Raw genomic sequence first — 24,106 nt, 5'->3', positions numbered from 1 at the left:
CTGTGATCCCTGAGTAGGTCAGACATCCCCGCTCTACACAAACCCACCACATTCTGTGCTCATTTCCCACTGCTCCTATATTCGTTCTGACTATTCTAACTGCCTGCTGGTGGGTTGTCCTGCCTACCCCTTAGACTGCAAAGCAGGAAATACACCCTCTGGTGGCAGGGGACTGTCCAACTTATCTCTGTGCCACTACATCTTTAAGGGGATGCACAAATGAATGACTAAAAGTAACAAAAGACAAGGCGATGTCGGCCTGAGGGATTAATTGTGCTGGGGGGCGGGGGGGAAACATGGCTCATTTCGGGGGGGCAGAAGGTAAAGCTGGAAAGGCAGGATTAAACCAATTCATAGGAGGCCTTTAATCCCAGGGGCAATGAACTCAGGCTAGTGAAGAGCAAAACCAAGTTCATGAGCATCTGAGAAGGGGGGTGGAGGGGGAGAAGAGAGAGGAAAGTGATGCTTTAGGAAGATTAATCCTTTGTGAGCAATTGTGTGAATTTGAATGAGGAGAGACTAAAGGTTATTTTTAATGGGAGGGGATGAACAATAGGTTATAATTAGACAGACCTGGGTCCAAATCCCACCTCTACCTCATGTAACTTTGGGCAAGTTATTTAGTCTTTCTGAGCTTGGCTTCCCCAATCTGTAAGGAGATAATAACATTGACTTAAAGCGTGGTTATAAGAATGTAATGATATATCACATACTTGGAACGGTGCATCTGGTTTAGAATGGAGACCTAGCATTCTTACAACAACTAGTATAGATTCACAATCCAAGAAAGTCACTGTCTACCCCGGACGGTAGGTCAGGGCAGTAAGCACCGTAGCTCTTAGCACAGCTTCCCCGGAGGACAGAGATACAGCTTCCAAAGGTGCAGAGGAGAAAACCCTGTACCTGCCGCATCGCATATGAAAAGAAACCCCTCCAACCTTGAACTGGCCTACACAGGGCTCGGTTAGCACCAAACCTTTCATACTCAGGGTGGAGGATGGGCACCCTCTCAACGTTCTCAGCCTCCTCGTGGGGACAACATGGATAATAGATGAGGTAATATGGCTAAGTGCCTGGACCAGCACTCGGCACAGTGAGTGCTATGAAAATGCGGGGACTTTCAGGAGGGGCAGCGGTTGCAGCAGCAGCAGCAGCAGCAGCGTTAAGTGCCAAATTTCACTGTGTCAACGCACATTCCAAGTTCAAACAGGCACTGGCTCCATACCATTGCCCTGTCTTATTTTCTTAGCGTTACCTGTACTTCTGATGCAGTAAGGCCACTTTTTGGGTTGCTTCTTCCAATACCTTTTCATCCTGTAGCCAGCCCTGAAGAAAACACACGGCAGTAAGTATGTACACAAGTCACCCCGATTTCCCAGGAAGACTCGTTGCTGCTGACTACCCAACTCTCGTCGCCATCAGGCAAAAGCAGGGCTGGTAGGAGTGCGAGGGAGCTTGGCTTCAGCACGTCACCATGGTCTCCCTAAGGAATTGAGGGGCTTCTGGTCAGAAGCCAAACACTCGCCCTGCCTTTTCCATTCAACCTCAGAGCAAGTTCCCACTGGGCTATGTCCGGTGGTAACATCCATGGGCAGTTGCCATCCCGGCACTATGACACCTGTGCCCTCCCGCTGGCCGTGCAGACGCCCAGAAGAGCATCCCTCCCTGGGTGGCTGCAGAGCAGTTTTCCTGCCAAGGGGACCAGTAGTGACCGTACCAGAGTAGAAGGCAGTGTCCTCCCATCATCTACTTTTTAAACTGCTGATGAGAAGCCGAATTTATTTCCACGTAATTTTGTGAGGTTTCAAGCCTTCGGTTAAAAGCAAAACCTCCTGTGGCTCCTCAGAAGCGGGAAACAAATCCCTCTTTAGACTCAACGTCCAAACGTTAAGACAAATGTCTCTGGCGACAGCCCGGTGACTGCAGACCCTCCCGTGTCCGTAGCTTTACCACAACCAAGAAAGGTGTTACAGGAAAAAAACTTATACTTGCGTGTTCATCAGAGGGAACCGATTTTTCAATACTATTCCTGACTGTAGAGGGCCCCTGGGAAGGCATATGGGCATTTCTTTAATAAATTGTCAGCTGAATCCAGGGCAGTAGGCAGAGCCATGTCCTGGATACGCATTTTGCCAAAAAGGCAGAAGTGTTCTCAGCTTGACCTTCATTTTGCCCAGGTGCCTGGGAGTGGGTTTATTACGTAAATCCAGCCAAGCACCAGGAATGAAGGGCCCACCCAGAACTGACCTGACAAGAATGCAAATAAGCTCCTTTGTCTTGACCTTTGGTGAAACTTCTGGTATTTGGGGGTATATAAAATAAACATGCTGTTTTGGTGCTGGGTCCCTGTCTCTCCATCAGAAGAGGACAGCGGTCCCACCCAGTCCCAGCTTTTTTCTTCCATCTTTGTGTTCTGTCTCTTTCTTTCATATTCTCAATCCCCAGCCGCCCCTACTCAAAGAACCAGACCATTCTCTAGCCGTGCTGGACACGGAAACGAGAGACCCCTCCATACCTGACTTCATTTCAGGGAGTAGTAAGGGCATGGAAATAAACTGGTTATACAAAGGCCCAATGTCAAAAGCAGTCTTGCCCTAAACGGTTTGGCTCAGTGGATAGAGCGTCGGGCTGCGGACTCAAGGGTCCCGGGTTCGATTCCGGCCAAGGGCATGTACTTTGGTTGCAAACACATACCCAGTGGGGGGTGTGCAGAGGGCAGCTGATCGATGTTTCTAACTCTCTATCCCTCTCCCTTCCCCTCTGTAAAAAAATCAATAAAATATATTTTAAAAAAGGAGTCTTACCACAGGAAATAAGGCAAATTTCTGAAGGAAGTCCTGGGATTCATACTGATCAAAGTCACCAAAATCAGCTATACAAAATGACAAATATTCACATGTCAGTTATGTTTAATTTGCATAGCAACGTATGCTCAACTATACCTTATATGTCGGACGTAGATGGTGTGCTTATGATTCAGAAGTCAAATTTGCATTATAGCTATAAAGTGTATATTTTAAAAATATCGTTCTTAAAGCATTAGTGAGGTGGACTCATGTGTCTTGACTTGGAAAATGCCTACTAATAAAGTGAAAAATAAATTACAAACTGTATGTAATGTGATCTCATCTTTATAATTAAAAAATAAAACTGCCCTATAATCATGTGGGCTTACTTATGCACAGAAAAATGTCAGGAAGAAACCAAAGTGTTCTCAGTAGTGGTTTAGAAAGTTTTAGCTGTTAAAAATAAATCGATAGTGCCGAAACCGGTTTGGCTCAGTGGATAGGGTCCCAGGTTCGATTCCGGTCAAGGGCATGTACCTGGGTTGCGGGCACATCCCCTCTGGGAGATGTGCAGGAGGCGGCTGATCGATGTTTCTCTCTCATCGATGTTTCTAACTCTCTATCTCTCTCCCTTCCTTTCTGTAAAAAACCAATAAAATATATTATAAATAAATAAATAAATAGTTTGGCAAAAAGTTTATGAAACACCATCTCTTAAAGCCAAAGATGACATGTAGGAAGAGTCAAAGGGCTTTGAAAAGAATGTGGTTTCATGTGACAGGCAATTGTCTAGAAATGATAAAGGTCTCCACGCCTGCTAATATCTGAAGAATTTTATTAATAATTCTTCTGACTAAATTTCAATTCCCAAGATTAAATGCCAGTTATCATATGAAACAATGTCCCACCAGAAGTCTTCCCAAGGTATATATATCCGTGTAAATACTTATCAATTGGGCACAGGAAAAAATGACAGAATTAAACAATCCCAAAAACTACCCGTGAAAGGCAAACTTAATCCAGGAACACTGTTCAGGAAACCAAACAAGTGACGTATGCCTAAAGTAGAAGTGATCATAACCTTATCAACCTCACTGTTGGCTGATCTTTCTTCCTAAAATATTAGCTAGCAGCAAAGCAAGAGAAACATATAACATGCAAATGCTCTGTGTATTTTTTTCCTGTTTCTCTGTTGACATATGAGAACATGTTTATCCTTCCAGAAGTCTCCTTTCACTAGAGAACCCAAATTCATTCTCCCCACAAGGAAGCCCCTTCGGTAACAGAGTAACATTTCACCAACATATTTACACTACTATAGAAAGTCCGTTACTTTAAGAATTCCTAGCTGTTTTCGTTATAACAGTTTTAATCTGATACGTCAGGTACAGTATCAGGTGTCATCATTTACCTTGAACAGCCAAGCCTGCTAGCTGAATTGCTTGTTCTAATGTACACGGAATGTTTCCTTCCAAGATATCTTTCTTCAGCTGCAGATAATACTGATACCTACAAAAAAATGTCAATTTTATTTTATTTTTTTAAAGGGGAGAATGATGATTTTTTTATTTTTATTTTTTTAAATATATTTTATTGATTTTTTAAAAATATATTTTATTGATTTTTTTTACAGAGAGGAAGGGAGAGGGATAGAGAGTTAGAAACATTGATCAGCTGCCTCCTGCACATTCCCTACTGGGGATGTGCCCGCAACCAAGGTACATGCCCTTGACCAGAATCGAACCTGGGACCCTTGAGTCCGCAGGCTGACGCTCTATCCCCTGAGCCAACCCGGTTAGGGCAAAAATGTCAATTTTAAAAAGTTAACACCAACATTAGCTCCAATTGAGACAAAGCATTTTACCATAATTTATTAGAGAAGCATAAACTAGTCAACTGAAACCTTAAGCCGGATGGTTTCAAAGAAAGACAAGAACATCCTTGACCATACCTACACCTATACCTACACACACACACACACACACACACAATCTGTACCTACATCCATACCTACACACACACACACACACACAATCCGTACCTACACCCATACCTACACACACACACACACACACACAATCCGATTGTACCTACACCCATACCTCTACACACACACACACACACACACACACACACAATGTAATAATTTATTGAGTTACTTCTCCTAAACCGCAGTTATTTCAAAGCTATAACCATGTAGAAGACAACTGGTCATCTACCTTATGCCCCGTAAGACAGTCCCTACATATTGTCCTTGTTAGCTGGAGAGAGACGCCATAGGCAATCTTTACTTTAAAAACTCTGCCTAGTAACTTGGTAACATAAGACTTTGCTTATGGTGGACGTTCCCTAGCCGTGGAAGATAAACCCAGAAGAAAACGATTCCTGATATTTCCGACCAGATTTATATTGAAATTTTTTTGGATGAAATCCCTAAAAGCATAGCTGCTAAATGCTTGCTTCATATTCTTGTAAAATGAGTTTACTTATTATTACACTTTCAATATTCCAGGCACTGGTTACCAGCGCAAGCTTTAGTCACGCAGACCTAGATTGCATTCCAGCTCTCCAATCAAGCATTCTGAGCAAGTCGTAATCTATGGGTTAAATTGTCACTGGCAAAATGGGAATGCTATCATCCCTTCACAAGGTGGAACGTATTCAAGGAATATAATTTAAAGCTTTTAGCACGATACTAGAACACAGCTGGCACTCAAGAAACCGTAACTATTATGATTGTTATCAGCAATCATCTACTTTAAGCCAGTCACCAATAGTTCATGTTATCACTTCTCCATTTTGGTAAAGCCCTACAGTGCAGATTTATTCTGCCTCCCGTTCATTTACCCACTTTAACCGGGGATTACTAGTCCCTACTCTGCATCAAGCCCTGTTCTAGATGCTGGGGACATGAGTGAAATGAAGATCCACCAACTCTCTGCCAATATGGTCCAGAGAAATAATGCCTTGATAAAATGTAGCCTGCAAACCTGAATTCAGAACTGTTTAATCCAAGGAATGAAAAAGACTGCACACGTTAATTCTAAAGCAAACATTCCATATACTTGCCCAAAAGCCAAATATGCTGATTAAACAAAAATATCACCTAAAGCCTTATCAACTTGTCAATTTTCTAGTATAAAGTATTTTTACACAAAAATATTACATTAATACCTCATGATTTCACTCACTTATGGATAATAAAGAACATTATAAACTGATGAACAAAAATAGACACAGAGGCAGAGAAGCATCAGACTGTCAAACTACAGCGGGAACACTGGGAGGGTTGGAGGGGGGAGTAAGAGATCAACTAAAGGACTTGTATGCATGCATATAAGCATAACCAATGGATGCAAGACACTGGGGGAGGGGGGACATGTGCAGAGGGGGGGAGGTGGCGGGGGAGGAGAGGCTGGGGGAAGGTCAATGGGGAAAAAAGGAGACATGTACTACTATTTGTAATACCTTAAACAATAAAATTAAATTAAAATATATATATATATTACATTAAATAATTATAATAGATTAGGTGCCTCATTTTGCACAACAGAAATTTTAAATAATGTGCAGCAGGTAGTTTTCACCTGTTTTTCTTAGGTTAGTAATAGAAGGCTAATGTACAGACATTTTTATTTTTATATATTTGTTTTATTATAGAAATTTTGACAGATATACAGACAATAAGTACAAAAACTCCCATAGCCTTAGCATGCAGCCTCACCAATCGCCAACGTTATGCCTGCCATGTGTCCTCTATGCTCTCCCTCCCTGGCTCCAAGAGTTTTACAGCAAATCCCAGATGTATCATAGCAACTACAAATACCTCAGTATATATCCCTAAAGGTCAGCTCACACACACACACACACACACACACACACACTTTTGACATATCTAACAAAATGAATGACTAAAATGCCTTAACACTATCCAATACCCAGTCATGTACAATTTTTGTGACTGCGTCAACAGTCTTTTTACAGTTGCTGTTTTTTAAATCAGGATCCCAACAAAGTCCACAAATTACATTTGATTATTTCTAAATTTCTCTTAATTTTAGAAAAAAAAATGCCTCCTCTTTATTTTCATGTTACTTATAGACAAAATGGTGTGATTTATCACTTAGAATTTTCCACATTCTCAGTTTGCCTGATTGTACTCTCATGGGGACATGTGATGTGTCCATCCCTTCTCCTGTGAACTAACTGCTAGACGGAGAGAGCAGTGTCGTCTAACAGAATTTGCTGCGGGGGTGACAATGGTATATATCTGTGCTGTCAGAGGGCAGCCATTAGCCACACTTACAATGTGGCGATTGTGGCTGAGGAATGGGAAAGGCCCCTTAGAGCAGCATGACTTGCTGAGAGGAGAGCCGGGTTTACGCTTCTGCTCCCTGGAAGGTGAATGCAACAGCGAGGTGGTCTCCAGGATCCTTTGGCTCTGAGGTTACGTAGTGAAAGGAAAGAACACGAACACGCTGAGGATGGTGGAACAGTAAGAGACAGAGCATGGGTCCTTGAAGACTGGTCCTAAAAGCTCTGCAGGGCTGACCTCTGGACTTCTTCCACGGGAGAAGTCAAAGGTATTAAGGGCTTTTGTTATATACAGCCATACCTAATCCTTACTGATGCAACTTATCTATCAGGTTCTGCTACACCCAATTAATGGGTAATCATACTGGCTGAATCTACAGGGCCTGTTCTCTCTCAGCCCTCCCCACAGCTAATGCCTTTGTTCAGGTCCACATTCTACACTAATGCCCGGATTATGGCGTGTACATTACTAACTGGTCTCCTGCCTACAGTCTTGCCACCTCTGATCTACCTTTTATGATGGGTGACCTTTGTGATATACAAATTTTATCATTCCATTCTGTTAAAATTAAAAAATGTCTGTCCTCATCGTATCATGATTTTATGACGAAAACACTCCTATTTTTTTAAACATGGGGGAGGGGGAGGGACACATATTAGCCAACATTTTCAGACCTTCAACACCTCCCGCCTCTCCCTCTCCCCCTCCCACATCACCACCCCACACTGCCACTGGAGTCAAAGAATTGTGAGAACCCTGCTACACACTTCCTTGAAGAAGGAACACAGATTCTGTGACTAATTTTAATTTTTCCCCCTCCATCCTTTCGTTGTTAGAAAGGTCAGAAACAAATCAATGCACACACTAAAGATGACATCACTATGAGAAGAGTTCACAGCCAGGGTAGAAGTGTTTTCCCCTTAATCACTCTTTTGTGCCCAGTGAAACCATAACTCATGCAAACGCAGTGAGGCATTCTGACACACCACATACCAGAACCTCCACGTGACACAGTGGCTGAAAATGTGGGGCGGGAGGGCAAAGGTCAGCCTGATCGCCTGATTGCAACCTTCCTTTCACTTTTCCAATCACACGCGGTCATTTCCTGAAAACAGAGCATGGACTCTCTCACCTGGTGACCTCCTGCTGCAGCTGGGACACGGAAGGCACGTAGAACACCACTCCGAAGGAGACGGTGGGCTCCAAGGCGTACTTATCCAGCTGCTTCTTCAGAGGCTTTTCCAAATCCACCCACCGGCGCTGATTCTGCTTGTTGTAGTACCAGAGGCTGAAGTACGTGATCTGGAAAGAGGGAAGGTCACTGAAGGAGGCAGAAATGTACAAAAGGGTCTCTCTACTTCAATTGCTCTAATCCATGACCTGGGGCCAAGTGACAGCCATCTCCTATTGTTTCACTTCTCAGAAAGGGACAATAGCAAAACCTGAAGGGGGAAAAAAAAGAGTTAAGACCTATCTATAGCTAGGTACTAGTATTCAGGGGGGAAAAGGTGGGAAGTCAATTACTCTTGCAGACGATTTCTTCAACTCTGCACCAAAAAAAATGCCTTCATGGCCTAGACAGCAGAATGTAGTGGGTGCTCTGAAATTTTACATACAGTTTTTAACAAAAATCATATGCTAAAAAATATTGAAATACTAAGTGTATTATAATTAATGTTTTATAATAAACATAACTGGGGGTCTACCTAGTAGAATTCTTTTTTTTTTTCAATTGATTTCAGAGAGAGGAAGGGAAAGGAAGAGAGAGGTAGAAACATCAAGACCATTCAGTGGAGAAAGAACAGTCCCTTCAACAAATAGTCAACAACTGAAGTTAGGTCCCTACACTTCTCACCATGTATTAAAAGTAATTCAAACTGGATCAACAACCTAAATATAAGAACTACAAACTCTTTAGCAGAAAACATAGAGGTAAATCTTCATAACTTTAAAATAGATCCTCAGATAATGACACAGAAAGCTTGAGGAACAAAGGAAACAACAGATACATTTCACTCTATCAAAATTAAAAACTATGTGCATCAAAGGTCCAAATCAAGAAAGTTAAAAAGGCACAAACTATATAGAATGGGAGAAGATATCCACAAATCACATATCTAGTATCTAGTATATATAAAGAACTCCTGCACAACAAAAAGACAACTCAATTTTAAAAAGGGCAAAGGGACTTGAAGAGCTATTTACCCAAAGAACATATACAAATGGCCAAGTGCACATGAAACAAGCTTCATGTCATTAGTCACTAGGCAAATATAACTCAGAACCACAATGAGATATTGGATATGAAGAACCTGAAATCTTTATACATTGCCAGTGGGAATGTAAAATGGTTCTGCCACAATGGAAAATAGTTTGGTGGTTCCTCAAAAGTTAAGCATATTAATCATCATATGAACCAGCAGTTCCACTCCTAGATACATAACCAAAAGAACTGAAAACAGATATTCAAATACATGTACAAGCATGCTCATAGAAGGGCTATTTGCAATAGCCAGAAGATGGAAACAACTTAAATGTCCATCAGTAGAAGAAAGGATCCATAGGTTTTGGAATATACCGACAATGGGACATTATTCAGCCATGAAAAAGCAGCACCGATACATACTACAGTGTGGATGATTTGCAAAAACATTATACTAAGAGAAAGAAGCCAGGTACAAAAGGTCACATGTTGTATGATTCCATTTAAACAAAATATTCAGACTAGATAAATCCTGAGCAACAGAAAGTAGGCTGATGGCTTGGGGAGTGAGTTGGAAGAAAGGAGAGCAACTGATTAACCCGTGGAGGGTTTCCACTCAGGGTAACGAAATGTTTTGAAACTAGATAGAGTAGGTATTGTGAATGCACGAAATCACTACATGGTTTATTTTTAAATCGTTAATTTTTTATGTGAATTTCATCTCGAAAAAGACTTTTTTAAAGAACAGAAACACTAAATAAAAATAAAAAACCACTAACAACTAAAATTAAGTACAGACTCTTTTAAACTTATAAATAGGTCAAATTCAGTGTGTTTGAAACAGTCTAAGGAAAAGAAATGAGCCAGAAATAGAAGAGGCTAGCCATGCGTTAATTGGATTTTTTGCTTCCTAATATCTATCCTTTGGTCTCCCTCTATTTAAAGTTAAGATATACCAGGAACTTTTTTTTTTTCATACAAAAACCTGAGTACAGACAGGCTCCCATGTGCCCTAAATTTTGACTCTTACCAGTCATTACTTGGCCTAGGATAGTTGCCCAGAATCATGTGTCTTCTCTTCCTTGAATCCGAATCTTCTGGGCTATGCATACCCTATAGTGTTTATGGGCTTGGTTTAACTGTAATTAAAATGTTCCCAGGAACCAGCCTTTAATTATTGGCTCTCAGGTGATGCCTCCCATCACTCCTTCTTTACTCCCCAGGACCTTTCCTAGGAAGAATCCACATGGCTTCCCTTGCCCCACAGCTCTGTCTGCTCTCACCGATGACCAAAGCAAGCTGACCAGGCCTGTGGAAAACTCACTCCAAGAAAAGCCTCTAAATAACAGAATCTTCCAGCATCCTCGGAGCACTTCTCAATGATCAGTCAATAGGTTTTTGTGAAATTTCTTCACGGTGAGATACTTTTACCTTCACCGGTTCTTTCCTATTTTATTCTAAACAAACACATCGGTAGTCTTACTAAAGTTGCTCAAGGATTTCTTCATAAGCTGTTTAAAATTTTACTAGCTACTCTCCTAAAATGGTATGGATAATTGTGCCTGCTGTGTAAACAACAGTAAAAACAAAAGTTATGCGGTTAAAAAAGTTGGCTTCTTTACAGGCACAATAGGGTTTACATGAACCAACATTGACTCAGAGAACTAAGTGATTCGGTAACTAAGCTTTTTGTTCAGCAGAAAACACAGCTACAAATTTTTGAGCTCGGGTCGAAGGTGTGTAACAAATCACAGTCGTCTAAGGAGACACCGATGGTTACAAGCAGGTCCAAATCCTGCCAGAATGTGACCCTTTCCTAAGCCCCAAGTCATTTCTTGTCTAATTATTTTAAGAGTCTTGTTAGTTGTACTATTTTTAAGGCAGAGCAGAAGGACACACAAATTAGCGGGAGGGTTTTTTAAGCCACTGATGCACTGAGTTTGATACAGGTTGATCCCATATAAAATGGCAACTATAATTTTATCCTGATGCTTTTCTTAGACGAGGCAGAAGTCAGCAGACGTTTCATCAGGAACGAGATGAGAGGAGATAGCACCCGATAAAGCCTTTCCCAGGCAGAGATCATCTAACAAGGGTGGTGAATAAGTATTAACCTAATTCAAGCCCAGCTCTTGCCTCTACACTGAGTCTGTCATAAATAATGAAGCATTGTGCTTCTTCCTCTCAGCTGTGAGTATGGTGGTCACACTGCCTCAAAGCAGACAATATATATTGTCCTTTTCTGTTTAATTTTAATCCATTTTCTTGTGTCCTTGGTCAGGCAGTGTATGATCTGTTTTACAGTCAAGGTGATAATTAATATGCAATATCACTACACCCTAGCACATATGAGGGCTCAGAAATATAACAATCAAAAGTGTATCTTCTTCACCCTAACCAGTTTGGCTCAGCGGATAGAGCATTGGCCTGCGGACTCAAGGGTCCCAGGTTTGTTTCTGGTCAAAGGCATGTACCTTGGTTGCGGGCACATCCCCAGTGGGGAGTGTGCAGTAGGCAGCTGATGGATGTTTCTCTCTCATCGATGTTTCTAACTCTCTATCCCTCTCCCTTCCTCTCTGTATAAAATCAATAAAATACATATTTTTTAAAAAGTGTATCTTCACCTTCTAATTATACTGAAACTTTTATTAGACTGAAGCCCAAGTAACAGATGGCCTCAAATAACCAGATTTTGTTGCTATTGTAACATTTCACTTCCAGGAAAAAGAGTCCAGTGACAGGCCAACTTCGGGGATTTATTAAAAGAAAGTCCGCCGAAACCAGTTTGGCTCAGTGGATAGAGCGTCGGCCTGCGGACTGAAGGGTCCCAGGTTCAATTCCGGTCAAGGGCATGTGCCTGGGTTGCGGGCACATCCCCAGTGGGAGATGTGCAGGAGGCAGCTGATCGATGTTTCTAACTCTCTGTCTCTCTCCCTTCCTCTCTGTAAAAAATCAATGAAATATATTTAAAAAAAAAAAGAAAAAGAAAAAAAAAGAAAGTCCGAGACATGAATTGGGATCACTATCTACATAGATGACGGCTCATACCTTCTCTATTTACTCTCCTGAACAATAAGATGCTATGAAGAACCCAATGATCCCAAAACACAGTACAAACATCCTTCAAAAAATATATATTGTACTTCCTAAGAAAAATGGACTGTCTTAGAAAAATTCATCTATTCATTCAATGAATACTGATTGAACACCTACTATGTGTTATAGGGACACAACACTGAGGAAAAGAACACAATCCATGCCCTTATGTCACTTACATTCCAGTAGGGAAAGAAAGACAAACAAAATATAGGGGAGGTCAGATACCAAGAAGTGTTACACAGAAATATATTCAATTATAAAGTTAAAATGATATTGACATGTTTTTAAAGACTAAAAACATGCAAAAATGTTAGTACATAGGAATAAATGCAAAAATGTTAGTACATACATTTTACTGCCCCAAAATGATAGAAATAACTGAGATATTCCTGCACACAGTTTCCACACAAAGGCTAACATGCTCTATCTTGTATTAACCACATAAAAGGTCCATTTGTTTAGGACCCACATACCTGAGGGTAAGTCAAGCCTCCCATACTTTAATTATTTTAGCTGTCTAGTTTATTATATTACAGGGCCATTTCTTATATCCCATTCCAATAGAATCAGGCAGATTTCTCTTTATTTAGATCTCTAAACTTGGGCCTTTGCAGGTTTGCTTATTAGCTTAATTCACAAATGTCTATGTTTTAGATCATTCATAACTGTTCTCTTTTTATTTATAAGACAGATAACCTCAGTCTAATTTGGCCCATACTCCAGTTTTAAAATTTCAATTAATTCACAGGAAAAATTTGTTCCATGTTTTCCTGATTTCGAGTCTTAGTTATTCTTTCTATCTTGGTTTACCATAGTATTGGGCAGTGTGAGCAGTAGTCTTCGAAGTGTTAACTGCACAATGTAAAAATGAAAAGAAGAGCTGAAATGAGTATATTTAGGAATAGCTGCTTATTTTTCTGACATTCAGTTTTGTCAGGTTAAAATTATATCTGTTTCATGTGACTCAGAAAGTGGTAACCATGAAGGACCACAAAGAGATAAAGGGAATTAGAAAGAGGATAAATCCATTTTAAATGAATATGGGCCTTAATTCATGTTAAGAAAGAATCTAGTCAAAGTTAATTTCTATTGCCTGAAAGAATATTACCCAACACATTTTCCATTGCCCTAAAAAAAAAAAAAAAAAATACAGTCGCTTCACTGTTCTTAAATTAGTATTGCCATGAAAGATCTGAAGGTTATAAAATCAAGTAAATTATTTTTGTGGTTAAAATACTAAATAGCCGAAACCGGTTTGGCTCAGTGGATAGAGCGTCGGCCTGCGGACTGAAAGGTCCCGGGTTCGATTCTGGTCTAGGGCATGTACTTGGGTTGTGGGCACATCCCCAGTAGGAGATGTGCAGGAGGCAGCTGATCGATGTTTCTCTCTCATCGATGTTTCTAACTCTCTATCTCTCTCCCTTCCTCTCTGTAAAAAATCAATAAAAATATATTAAAAAAATAAATAAATAAAATAAAATACTAAACAGATACACATGAAGAAACTCCTAGATTTCTGTTACTAAAAGTTATGCTGTTTTCTTCATTAATCAACACTTGCAAATCATGGTTTCATTGTACATGAAGTAACTCTTCTTTCCACATATTTACAAAGTGGTTTTCTAGTTACAGTAAACACTTCTTCCACGTACACAAATGTCCCAAGAAAACAGTAAAGTTATTTCCTCTTTTAATACAAAAAGGCCATTATCCCCTTTTTTATTAACGACATAAAGTTCCATTTAACAAAGGGCACACTACGGCTTTAATGAACTTCCTTTTGAACTATGTTCCTCACTGAGGAATAAGGCACGGATGGTACATAACTCAGAAATATACACTCAATATTTTTTAATTGTTTAAGTACCATAATACCAGTTACATTTTATTCCAAGAGGTGCTACTTAAAAAATACAAAGGACTAGGTATTTTCATTATATTTAAAAGTAGAATAGTTGAACTGACCATAAATATGTATTACTATTAAGGATAATAGGAATTACCCACTATTCATTATCCTATATCCAACTATCCTATATTCAAGGAATCCTATATAATAAAAGCCTAATGTGCAAACCAACCGAATGGCGGAACAACCAGTGGAATGACTGGTCACTATGACGCGCACTGACCACCAGGGGGCAGATGCTCAATGCAGGAGCTGCCCCAGCCCGCAGGCAGACCAGCCAAGGCGGGTGCCAGCGGGGGCCCCTGATTGCCCCTCTGGTCGCCCCACAGATCGGCCCTGATGGCCGGCCAGGCCTAGGGACCCTACCCATGCACAAATTTCGTGCATCAGGCCTCTAGTATAATGATAAAAGTCTTACTGGGAGGAGTGGGGGAGAAGAGACAGACAATAAAGGTTAAATGATAGAATCATGACCTGCAAAAGAGGAATTAAAAATGGGACAATTAATAGTCAGTCGCCTTGTCCCCATGCCAGGAATTCCCAGGTGGCAGCATGGAAACACTTTGGTGTGAACTGCTGTAACAGGTGGAAATACACCCGTGGGCACAGCAGCTGAATCCCAGTGATCCGGCTCATCAGGAACGGCAGCAAGAACCGCAATGGGCTCGCTAGTTCTCCCAGGCTTCCTTGTTTGTATACACATTGAGGCCCCAGAAGCCCCCAAGTCCATCCAACAGCCGTGCAACCAGATACTGCTTTGGAAAAACTCTCAGAAGGGAACTCTCCTGGGATGTATTTCATCAGCCTGATGCTTCGACTCCACCAGGGAACAAGCTTACAAAAGGCTTCCTACCAACCAGCTCTGCTCCCGGCATGTCAGGAATTCATTGCCAACCACGTCTTGCTGGCTAATCATGATTCATGTCCCTTCTCAGAAACGGTTCTGATGTGGTCACCGTGGAGGGCCATAAAGAGATAAAGGGAATTAGAAAGAGGATTTGGGAACTATAAATGAATATGGGTCATAATTCATTTTAAGAAAGAATCTAGTCTTAGCCTGATGTGACTTTAAAAGCATATTTTAAGCAAGATAATACATTGTACTAATTAAAATAAATGATAACAAATATCTCAGGGGTACTTAAAACAATCTCCATCAGCTTTGGGAGGCTGCAGTGTAGCAGGCTGTCAGAACACCTGTCACTTGCCCAAGGCTACATGTCGGGAAGAAAGATGCCCATCAAGGAGCCAGAACTACTCCTCCAGTTGTGGTTCCTGCCATGTAAACCGTGAGCAAGTGACTTAACACCTCTGAGTCTCAGTCTACCCATCTGTAAAATAGAGAAGAATATCATGGTGACTCACAGGATTCTTGAGGATCAAAATAAGTGAAAACATTTAAAGCACTTGGAAGAGGGTCTCATACACGATACATACGCAAGGAATATTAGCTCTTATTCTCATAGTCTTCAAATCCCCTTAACTAGTATAAAACTTCATATTTCATCTTCTTTCATATAGGAAATTCTACACCTAAATACTTCCTTCATTAACAGGGTTTTGTCATAGGTAACTTTTCCTTTTAAAATCAATTATTAGAAAACACCAACATTTGGATTGTTGGTTGTTGTTTTTTTAAGGAAAATGACAATGGCTCGAAGGAAAAGTAGTGTGTGGTTGAGGAAAAATGCCAAACCTGGAGCTGGAGGACCTGAATCCTAGTTGGGGGCTGTCACTGACTACTGGCACAGCCAGGCAGAGGGGGCGCAGTAGTGTACAGTGAAGTCTATGTTCGATAGTGAACAACAAATGTCATACGTATAATAATATAAAATATTAGATATAAAACAGGCTTCATTTCTTCCTGTTATCATGCTGTAATAAAGAATCTATAAGTATTCTCTTCATTAAGTAACCATTCAAACATAAATTTGACTTCAAATTAGGAGCCAGTAATAAAAATACAGACAAGTCAAATATGCCCTTGTCTAAATATCATGTGTAAGTGCAAAATATGGGTGAGTAGAGTTATTCTCTAGATAATTCATACCAAACTCTGGGACAAAGAGAGAGGATTTACAGTGAATATCTTAATTCTCAGTGGTGTAATTGATTTAATTGGCTAACAATAATAACACCTCGGAAGGAGACTAAACTTCGGGTGGTACACAGATGTTGTATTATAAAGTTGTACACCTGAAATTTATATAATGTTATTAACCAACTAGAGGCCTGGTGCATGAAATTCGTGCATGGGTACGGTCCCTAGGCCTGGCCTGCGATCAGAGCCATCTTCCCTGGCTGCCGGCAGCCGGCCCTGCCCCTGCTACCACCCACCCTCAGTTCCCCGTTTGCCATTGGGCGATCAGAGCCTGCCAGCCAGGGAAAGAGACTGAGAGGTTGGCTGTTCTTGCCTGCTCACCAGACCCATCCCCCAAGCCAGTTGCCCTCTGTGTGTGGGGCGACTGGCGGGGCGGGGGCATTGGTCTGGCGCCGCCTGCATCCGCCACCACCCACCCCTAGTTCCCCGTTTGCCATTGGGTGATCAGAGCCTCCTGGCTGGAGTAAGGGACCGAGAGGTTGGCCAGCAGGCCCCAAACAGGTGATTAGGGCCTGCAGGCTAGGGGCAGCTCCTACGGTGAGTGTCTGCCCCCTGGTGGTCAGTGTCCATCATAGCGACCGGTTGGTTCTGCTATTCGGTTGATTTGCATATTACCCTTTTATTATAGAGGATTTTACCCCAATAAATGTAATAAAAAAAATTTAATAACACCAAGTCACTTTTCTTCAATCCATTTTTTCTCAGTAAATTATTCTAACTAAAGAAGAAATGTACATGATGTAATAGAAAATGGAAATAGCTAAAGAAAAATAACTTTGCACACACACACACACACAAAAACAGAGCTGACAGTTAACAAGTGCCTTGCGTGAGAACCTCTCTTTGGTCTGGACACTGCCCCTTGTGTCCACTGCATCGCTGAGATGGAGCGAGGAGGAAGGAAGTCAGTCACATGCAGGGTTAAATTAAACATCTAGCCAAGCATCTATTTCAGCACTTGGCATATGGTCAGTCCCCAATAATTCGCGATCATTCTTACTACCACGTGTAACCATATCACATATGAAAGAAACAAAATCCATGGTTTCCTTGGTCACACAAGTAGTGCAAGGATTTGAAGCCAAGTTCACCTGGCACCCAAACTCTACCTTGTTGCCTACAAAACCCTGCTTTGTCAATCAGTTGAATTCAATCTGCTGAAAATTCACTTGACATTAAAAGTCATTTGTCGCCGAAACCGGTTTGGCTCGGTGGATAGAGCGTCGGCCTGCGGACTGAAGGGTCCCGGGTTCGATTCCGGTCAAGGGCATGTACCTGGGTTGCGGGCATATCCCCAGTGGGAGGTGTGCAGGAGGCAGCTGATCGATGTTTCTCTCTCATCGATGTTTCTAGCTCTCTATCTCTCTCCCTTCCTCTCTGTAAAAAATCAATAAAATATGTTTAAAAAAAAAAAGTCATTTGTCAAGCCCTGACCAGTTTGGCTCAGTGGCTAGAGCGTCGGCCTGTGGACTGAAGAGTCCCAGGTTCGATTCCGGTCAAGGGCATGTACCTTGGTTGCGGGCACATCCCCAGTAAGGGCTGTGCAGGAGGCAGCTGATCGATGTTTCTCTCTCATCGATGTTTCTAACTCTCTATCTCTCTCCCTTCCTCTCTGTAAAAAATCAATAAAATATATATTTTTTTAAAAAGTAATTTGTCAAGCCAAAGTCCGGTCCATCTAAATAATTATAACAGGACTGAGCAAAGACAAGTTGCTTTATATTCATGAATAAAATGAGTTGCTGCCACCAAGCACGAAGTTACATGTATATTTTCTTACCCCCTCAGTTTAAGCTTGTTCAAAATAGCACAATTACTGAGTCCTATTCATAAATCTGAATACTGCACGCCTTTTAGCGAGCTTACAGAAAGTACCACAAACCCTCCATAGAAAAGTTATTTCTACTACATGCTGCTACTACGCACATATAAAATTTGTGACATGCGTAGTTTCTTCTAGTGAAATCAGCATTTTAAGCTAAACCTTAAAATTTTTAAACTGACTCTAGATATCCCATCAGTTTATTAAATGCTAAATCTAAGTGGCATTTACTTATGAACAAACTGCTTGGGAATATATTTGCTAAACCAGCTGTTCTGTATCAGTTTGATATGATTTCAAATCAACTTGCTTCTGACAAAAGCTGAAGTTGTTTTTAAGAATGAAGTTGTTTTTATAAGTAAATTGTTTTGATATAAGAGTGAGGTGCCCTGGCCATGGGTTGTGGGTTCAATCCCCGGTCAGGGCACATACAAGAACCAACCAATAAATGTAAAAATAAGTGGAGCAACAAATCAATGTTTCTCTCTCTCTCTCTCTCTCTCTCTCTCTCTCTCTCTCTCTCTCTCACACACACACACACACACACACACACACACACACTCTCTCTCTCTCTCTCTCTCTCTCTCACACACACACACACACACACACACACACTCTCTCTCTCTCTCTCACACACACACACACACACTCTCTCTCTCTCTCTCAAATCAATGTAAAAAATTTAAAAAAAAAAAGTGAGGTGAGCTGTGAGAATGCCATTATCTCACCTGTGTGGTTGATAAGCACCCAGTAGCTCAGTTGCTGAGGGATTCCACTGGGGCTTATCGATAAGAATATATGAAGAAACAACTATGGCAGGAGACATTCAGATGATAAATACCAAGACTTTGTGAGGGCTATTTGCGAATGTTTGGTCTGGGCAAGGCTACCCTTTGCTGATCTAAATAGCTCTCCAAAGACCTTTGGGCGTATTAACTCCTGCCCTGGCAAAGATGCCCCCTACCAGCTGTGGCAAAAGCTGTGCAGGGGCCTCACGAAGAAGAACATCATGCCTGTCAACCCCACACCTTCATTCCTCAGCAACATGCTCTAGCAACAAGAAATTTTTACTATTGTGCTGGCAACTGGGCATCAGCTCTCAGTGGGCCAAGCTGAGTGCCAACTTGTAAAAGGTACACCTCAACTAAACTCAAACTGTATTCCTTTCATCTCCCCTTGCCTTGAATAATAGTGTAATTAATCTATCACTGCTTTGGAGTATGTTATACTATTTTTAAAAGATATATTTTTTTTATTGATTTCAGAAAGGAAGGGAGAGGGAGAGAGAGATAGAAACATCAATGATGAGAGAGAATCATTTTGGGCCGCCTCACTGGGGGCTGAGGCCAAACCCCAAGTATATGTAATGACCCAGAATCAAACCATGACCTCCTGGTTCACAGGTCAATGCTCAACCACTGAGCCATGCCAGGCGGGCTACAGTACTGGTATTTCTTTACCGACTTAAGAGGCATCATCCCACATGCTACCAGCCTGTGAAATTCCCTCAGTGAACCTGTGTTAAATAAATTGCTGACAAAGACAAACTCAGTCTTGGAGCATAATTTTGCCCCCACCCCCACCCCCCGAAACTGACGCCAGCATATTGTGAAGACAGTGACATGAGCAAAGGCCTTGTTCAGAGGAAAGAAAATGTCATGTTAAGGTAGGTGTGTATCTGATAAGAAGAATGAAGCGTAAGTCTCAACAACTGGCCTGGAATTTGGTTAATGCATAAGGGAAGCATGAGTCATCCATTCATTCACTGAAGAATTATCACACACCGACTGCTTGAGTACTTGGTGGGCACAAAGGTGCTATCTGGTAGGGAAGACAGACATGGATCTACCACCAGAACTGCAATGAAGGAATCCCACTCACAGCCTCCTCCCTTCCCTCCTTGAAAGAAGTTTTGTTTTGCTTTTCCATGAATAGTAAGTTGTCCCAGGGAGGAAAGGAATAACCCAAATGGCCTTTCCTGAGATCTGAATACAAAGGCCATTCAAAAAGAGCATTTGAGCCTGGCCAGCATAGCTAAGCGGTTGAGCATCGACCTACGAACCAGGAGGTCGTGATTCGATTCCCGGTCAGGGCACATGCCAGGGTTGCAGGCTCCATCCCCAGTGTGAGGCATGCAGGAGGCGGCCCATCAATGATTCTCTCCCATCATTGATGTTTCTATCTCTCTCTCTCTCTCTCTCCCTTCCTCTCTAAAATCAATAAAAATATATTTTTTAAAAACAACACAAACAAACAAAAAGGGCATTTGTGGGAGAAGGGGGTAAGGAGTATACTTCAGAGGCAAGTTATTGTCTTAAAATTATGAAGGCCTTGAATTGCTCACAAAGATTCCATCCTATCAGCACCTTCACTCTGGAGAAAGATTAGGGAAGAATCTATTAAACCAAGACAAGGGGAAAACTGCCTCATCCAAGAGGCTTCTAGGCCCCCAGTCTGAGCTCACAGATGGACTGAGGGAGGGGCATCCAGGAACCACCTGAAACTGTGTGCAAAATTCTGCATTTTCATCACATTCTCCAAGGGGTCCATGACCCCTCTACCTTTAATGAAGTTCAAGCAGAAGTCTGACAGGTATACACTCAAATTCTGGTTCTTTTGCTCATTAGCTATATGTCCACCCAGATGAGTAGAACAAGTTACCCAGTTTTTCAGGGCTTCGTTTTCTTCATTTTAAAATAGAAAAGATAAGGCCTAACTCATTGTGAGGATTAAACCAGATAAGGCATGTTAAGCTGCCAGCATAATCATGTTCATCCACCCAGAAGGAGGACAGCAGAAAGCTGTTAAAGCTTTTACTATTATAAGGAATGAAATCTGAAACCATATACACAAAGGATAATGACAGAACTTAGAGCCCCCCAAATGCCATCAGTTCCCCACATCTGACTTTTTTTTTATTATTATTGATTTTTTTACAGAGAGGAAGGGAGAGGGATAGAGAGTTAGAAACATCGATGAGAGAGAAACATCGATCAGCTGCCTCCTGCACGCCCCCCACTGGGGATGTGCCCACAACCACAGTACATGCCCTTGACTGGAATCGAACCCAGGACCCTTCAGTCCGCAGGCCGATGCTCTATCCCAGGGGTCCTCAAACTACGGCCCGCGGACCACATGCAAATACAAATATTGTATTTGTTCCCATTTTGGTTTTTTACTTCAAAATAAGATATGTGCAGTGTGCATAGGAATTTGTTCATAGTTTTTTTTTTAAAACTATAGTCCGGCCCTCCACCGGTCTGAGGGACAGTGAACTGGCCCCGTTTAAAAAGTTTGAGGACACCTGCTCTATCCACTAAGCCAAACTGGTCAGGGCACATCTGACATTTTGTAACTCAACTTATAAACCTCCCCACAGGAGTAAAACCACACTTACTTCCAGGTGATCATGGGACTACACTATCGTGGCAGATGGTTGCTGAGAGACACTCAAGGACATCTCTAATTCTCTCCATAATCCTAGCTAATAAAGAGGGAATATGCTCATTGACCCTCATGCTGTCGCAAAGACCGTGGTGCCCACAGCCAATAAGGAGGGAATATGCTAATTGACTGCCCCACCCTCAAAGATGGCAGCACCCACAGCCACAAGATGGCAGCGCCCAGTCCCCTGAGCCCCGCCAGGCCTGCCCCCAGGTGGGTCTGTCTGCTCCGTGTGCCTGCCTCCAGAGTCCCCCAGTCCCCTCAGCTCCCCAGCCACCCAGGGCCTGCCCAAGGCACAGGCAAGCCTCGGATGGCAGCTGCCCAGCTGCCCAGGGCCACCCAATGCTCAGGTAACCAGGGCCGGCCGAGGCTTGCGCTGCCGGCAGTGGCAGCAGCAGAGGTGTGATGTGCGTTGCCTTCCCCTGATCACCTCCCGCCCCTGAGGGCTCCCAGATTGTGAGAGGGGGCAGGCCGAGCTGAAGGACCGCCCCCCATCCAGTGCATGAATTTTCATGTACTGGGCCTCTAATAAGAGAATAACATCTCAGATTGTTAGCCTTTACATTTACTAGAAATGAGGTGAATTTTTTAAAAAGTAATGAGGTGAAGGTTAAATACTCCATTTCTTTAAGTAAACACATTTCCAAATTAATTCTGTATTAACTTGTGTGATAATATATTATTTATTCTAAAGTGCGTACTATCTCCATATCCATATGTATCATTCCATACATATTTATATGGCCGGTTCTTAATTATCTAGTAGACCCAATGAAAAAAGTAACAGATAATCTAAAAATCAGAAAAAAATCCTTGCTCACTTATAATCAGCTTTGGACTTTGGATAGCATTCTTTATCTGATAGGGGTGGGTGCGGAACCTTTTTTCCTGCCAAGGGCCACTTGGATATTTATAATATCATCCGTGGGCCATACCAAATTACCAACTGAAAAATTAGCCTGCTATATTTGGTCAAACATTTAATTAACTCACCCCGACTGCCTTGGCAGGGCCACACCAAACGATTTCTCAAGGCCTTATACGGCTCACCGACTGCATGCTCTCCACCCCTGATCTAAGGGAAGAGGTCAACTTAAGATTTATATTTGCTTCAGATGGTTCAATAGATCTAGCTGAAAATATTTACTGATCCATGCCTACTAGTATTTGTCAGTCTTACCGGTTTCATAACATACATAGTTGATTTAATAACTACCAGCCCAAAAGGTTAAAAAGTTTGCAGGTAATTACACTTTTACCTTACACATATTCCAGCTATGTTTAGAGTCCAAATGAAAACAGCTAGTACAGAAGGAAATGCGCTTGAAATTCTTGAGGTCTACTCAGGTAACAGTCACGATAAGGTCAGTGGATATTTGGAATACCTGAGACACTAATTTAAAATAAAACACTCCGGAGGCCAAGAACACTTTCTAAAGTTGCACTTGAGAGTAATGGCTTGCATTAGATGCTTGATTCCTCTCCCTTCCAACAGATCCCTTAGCCAAAAATGTTCCCGTCGGCCAGAAAACACTGTGAGACGCATTTGTTCAAAGTTCAGCCAAGTGGACACTCCCAAGTGGATACAGCAATCTTATCTTAGGGGGTTGTTCAAACTAGATCATTTTCTAAGTGTTTCAAAATAAATCCCCAAAGTGAAAACCAAAAGGCTAAAGAAAAAGGTGCTTTTCAAGTTGTATTCAAAACTTTGTAGTAAATGTGCAACTTTCTCCAGGAAATAAAATCATGCAGTGAATACAGGCTGACTAAACTGAATTGCTGTCCGTGCTTATCAATCTAAATTCAAAAAAAAGACTCTTAGTTTAAAAATAAGTAGACATTTATTCAGCAACTATGTACGGAAAGGCACAAGGCACCATATCAGGCAGTGGTGACAGAACAGTCCTACTCTGTTGAAGCTTATGTTCTAAAGAGAAAAAACCTGACTTATGTGTGATGCACTTCAAATACAATTAAAAAAAAACATTTTCTGAAGACCTGTGATAAACCACAACACAGTAACCAACTATCAAAGCCTATCATTATCATTTTAAAATGAGAGGCCATAGTAAGAACTTCTAAATGTTACTAGACTTTTCCCCTTATTCAACAAAATATTTTGGAGGTTATTTTAGGAGTGATTGAGTATTGCTCTCAACCTCAAAATTGTAGTTATGTATATATACCATATAAGTAGACAACAATGAGGAAATACACACACAAAACTCAGAAATAGTTGGAAGAAAATGCCGTCTAAGATTTAAGTTCTAAAACTAACACACAGAAATCGTAGCAAAAATTATGCAAAAGTTGTCTTCAAAAGGCTTTCAGGGTTTTATAACTTCCCTTAGAAATTTAAAACTTAAAAACTCCAACCGCGTGTAAATCCTAGCTGAATAAGGACTTTAAGACCAAGGAAGGCTCCTG

The 24,106-nt window shown here is 41.5% G+C and overlaps 1 protein-coding gene across 1 annotated transcript in view; it reads right to left on the bottom strand.

The window, feature by feature from the left end:
- The window catches only part of PTPN21 (protein tyrosine phosphatase non-receptor type 21), a gene marked incomplete at its 5' end in the record, with an annotated part of 63,288 nt that overhangs the window by 33,290 nt on the left and 5,892 nt on the right, over positions 1-24,106 (bottom strand). Inside the window, 4 exons of the mRNA XM_081111886.1 lie at positions 1,256-1,326; positions 2,805-2,872; positions 4,198-4,295; positions 8,234-8,403. Coding sequence (XP_080968012.1) covers positions 1,256-1,326; positions 2,805-2,872; positions 4,198-4,295; positions 8,234-8,403 — 407 coding nt within the window. The remainder of the gene's footprint in view (positions 1-1,255; positions 1,327-2,804; positions 2,873-4,197; positions 4,296-8,233; positions 8,404-24,106) is intronic.

Source organism: Myotis nattereri, assembly GCF_964212035.1.
Source record: "Myotis nattereri genome assembly, chromosome: 1".
NCBI lineage: Eukaryota > Metazoa > Chordata > Mammalia > Chiroptera > Vespertilionidae > Myotis > Myotis nattereri.
This window is presented reverse-complemented; position numbering and strand designations above follow the sequence as displayed.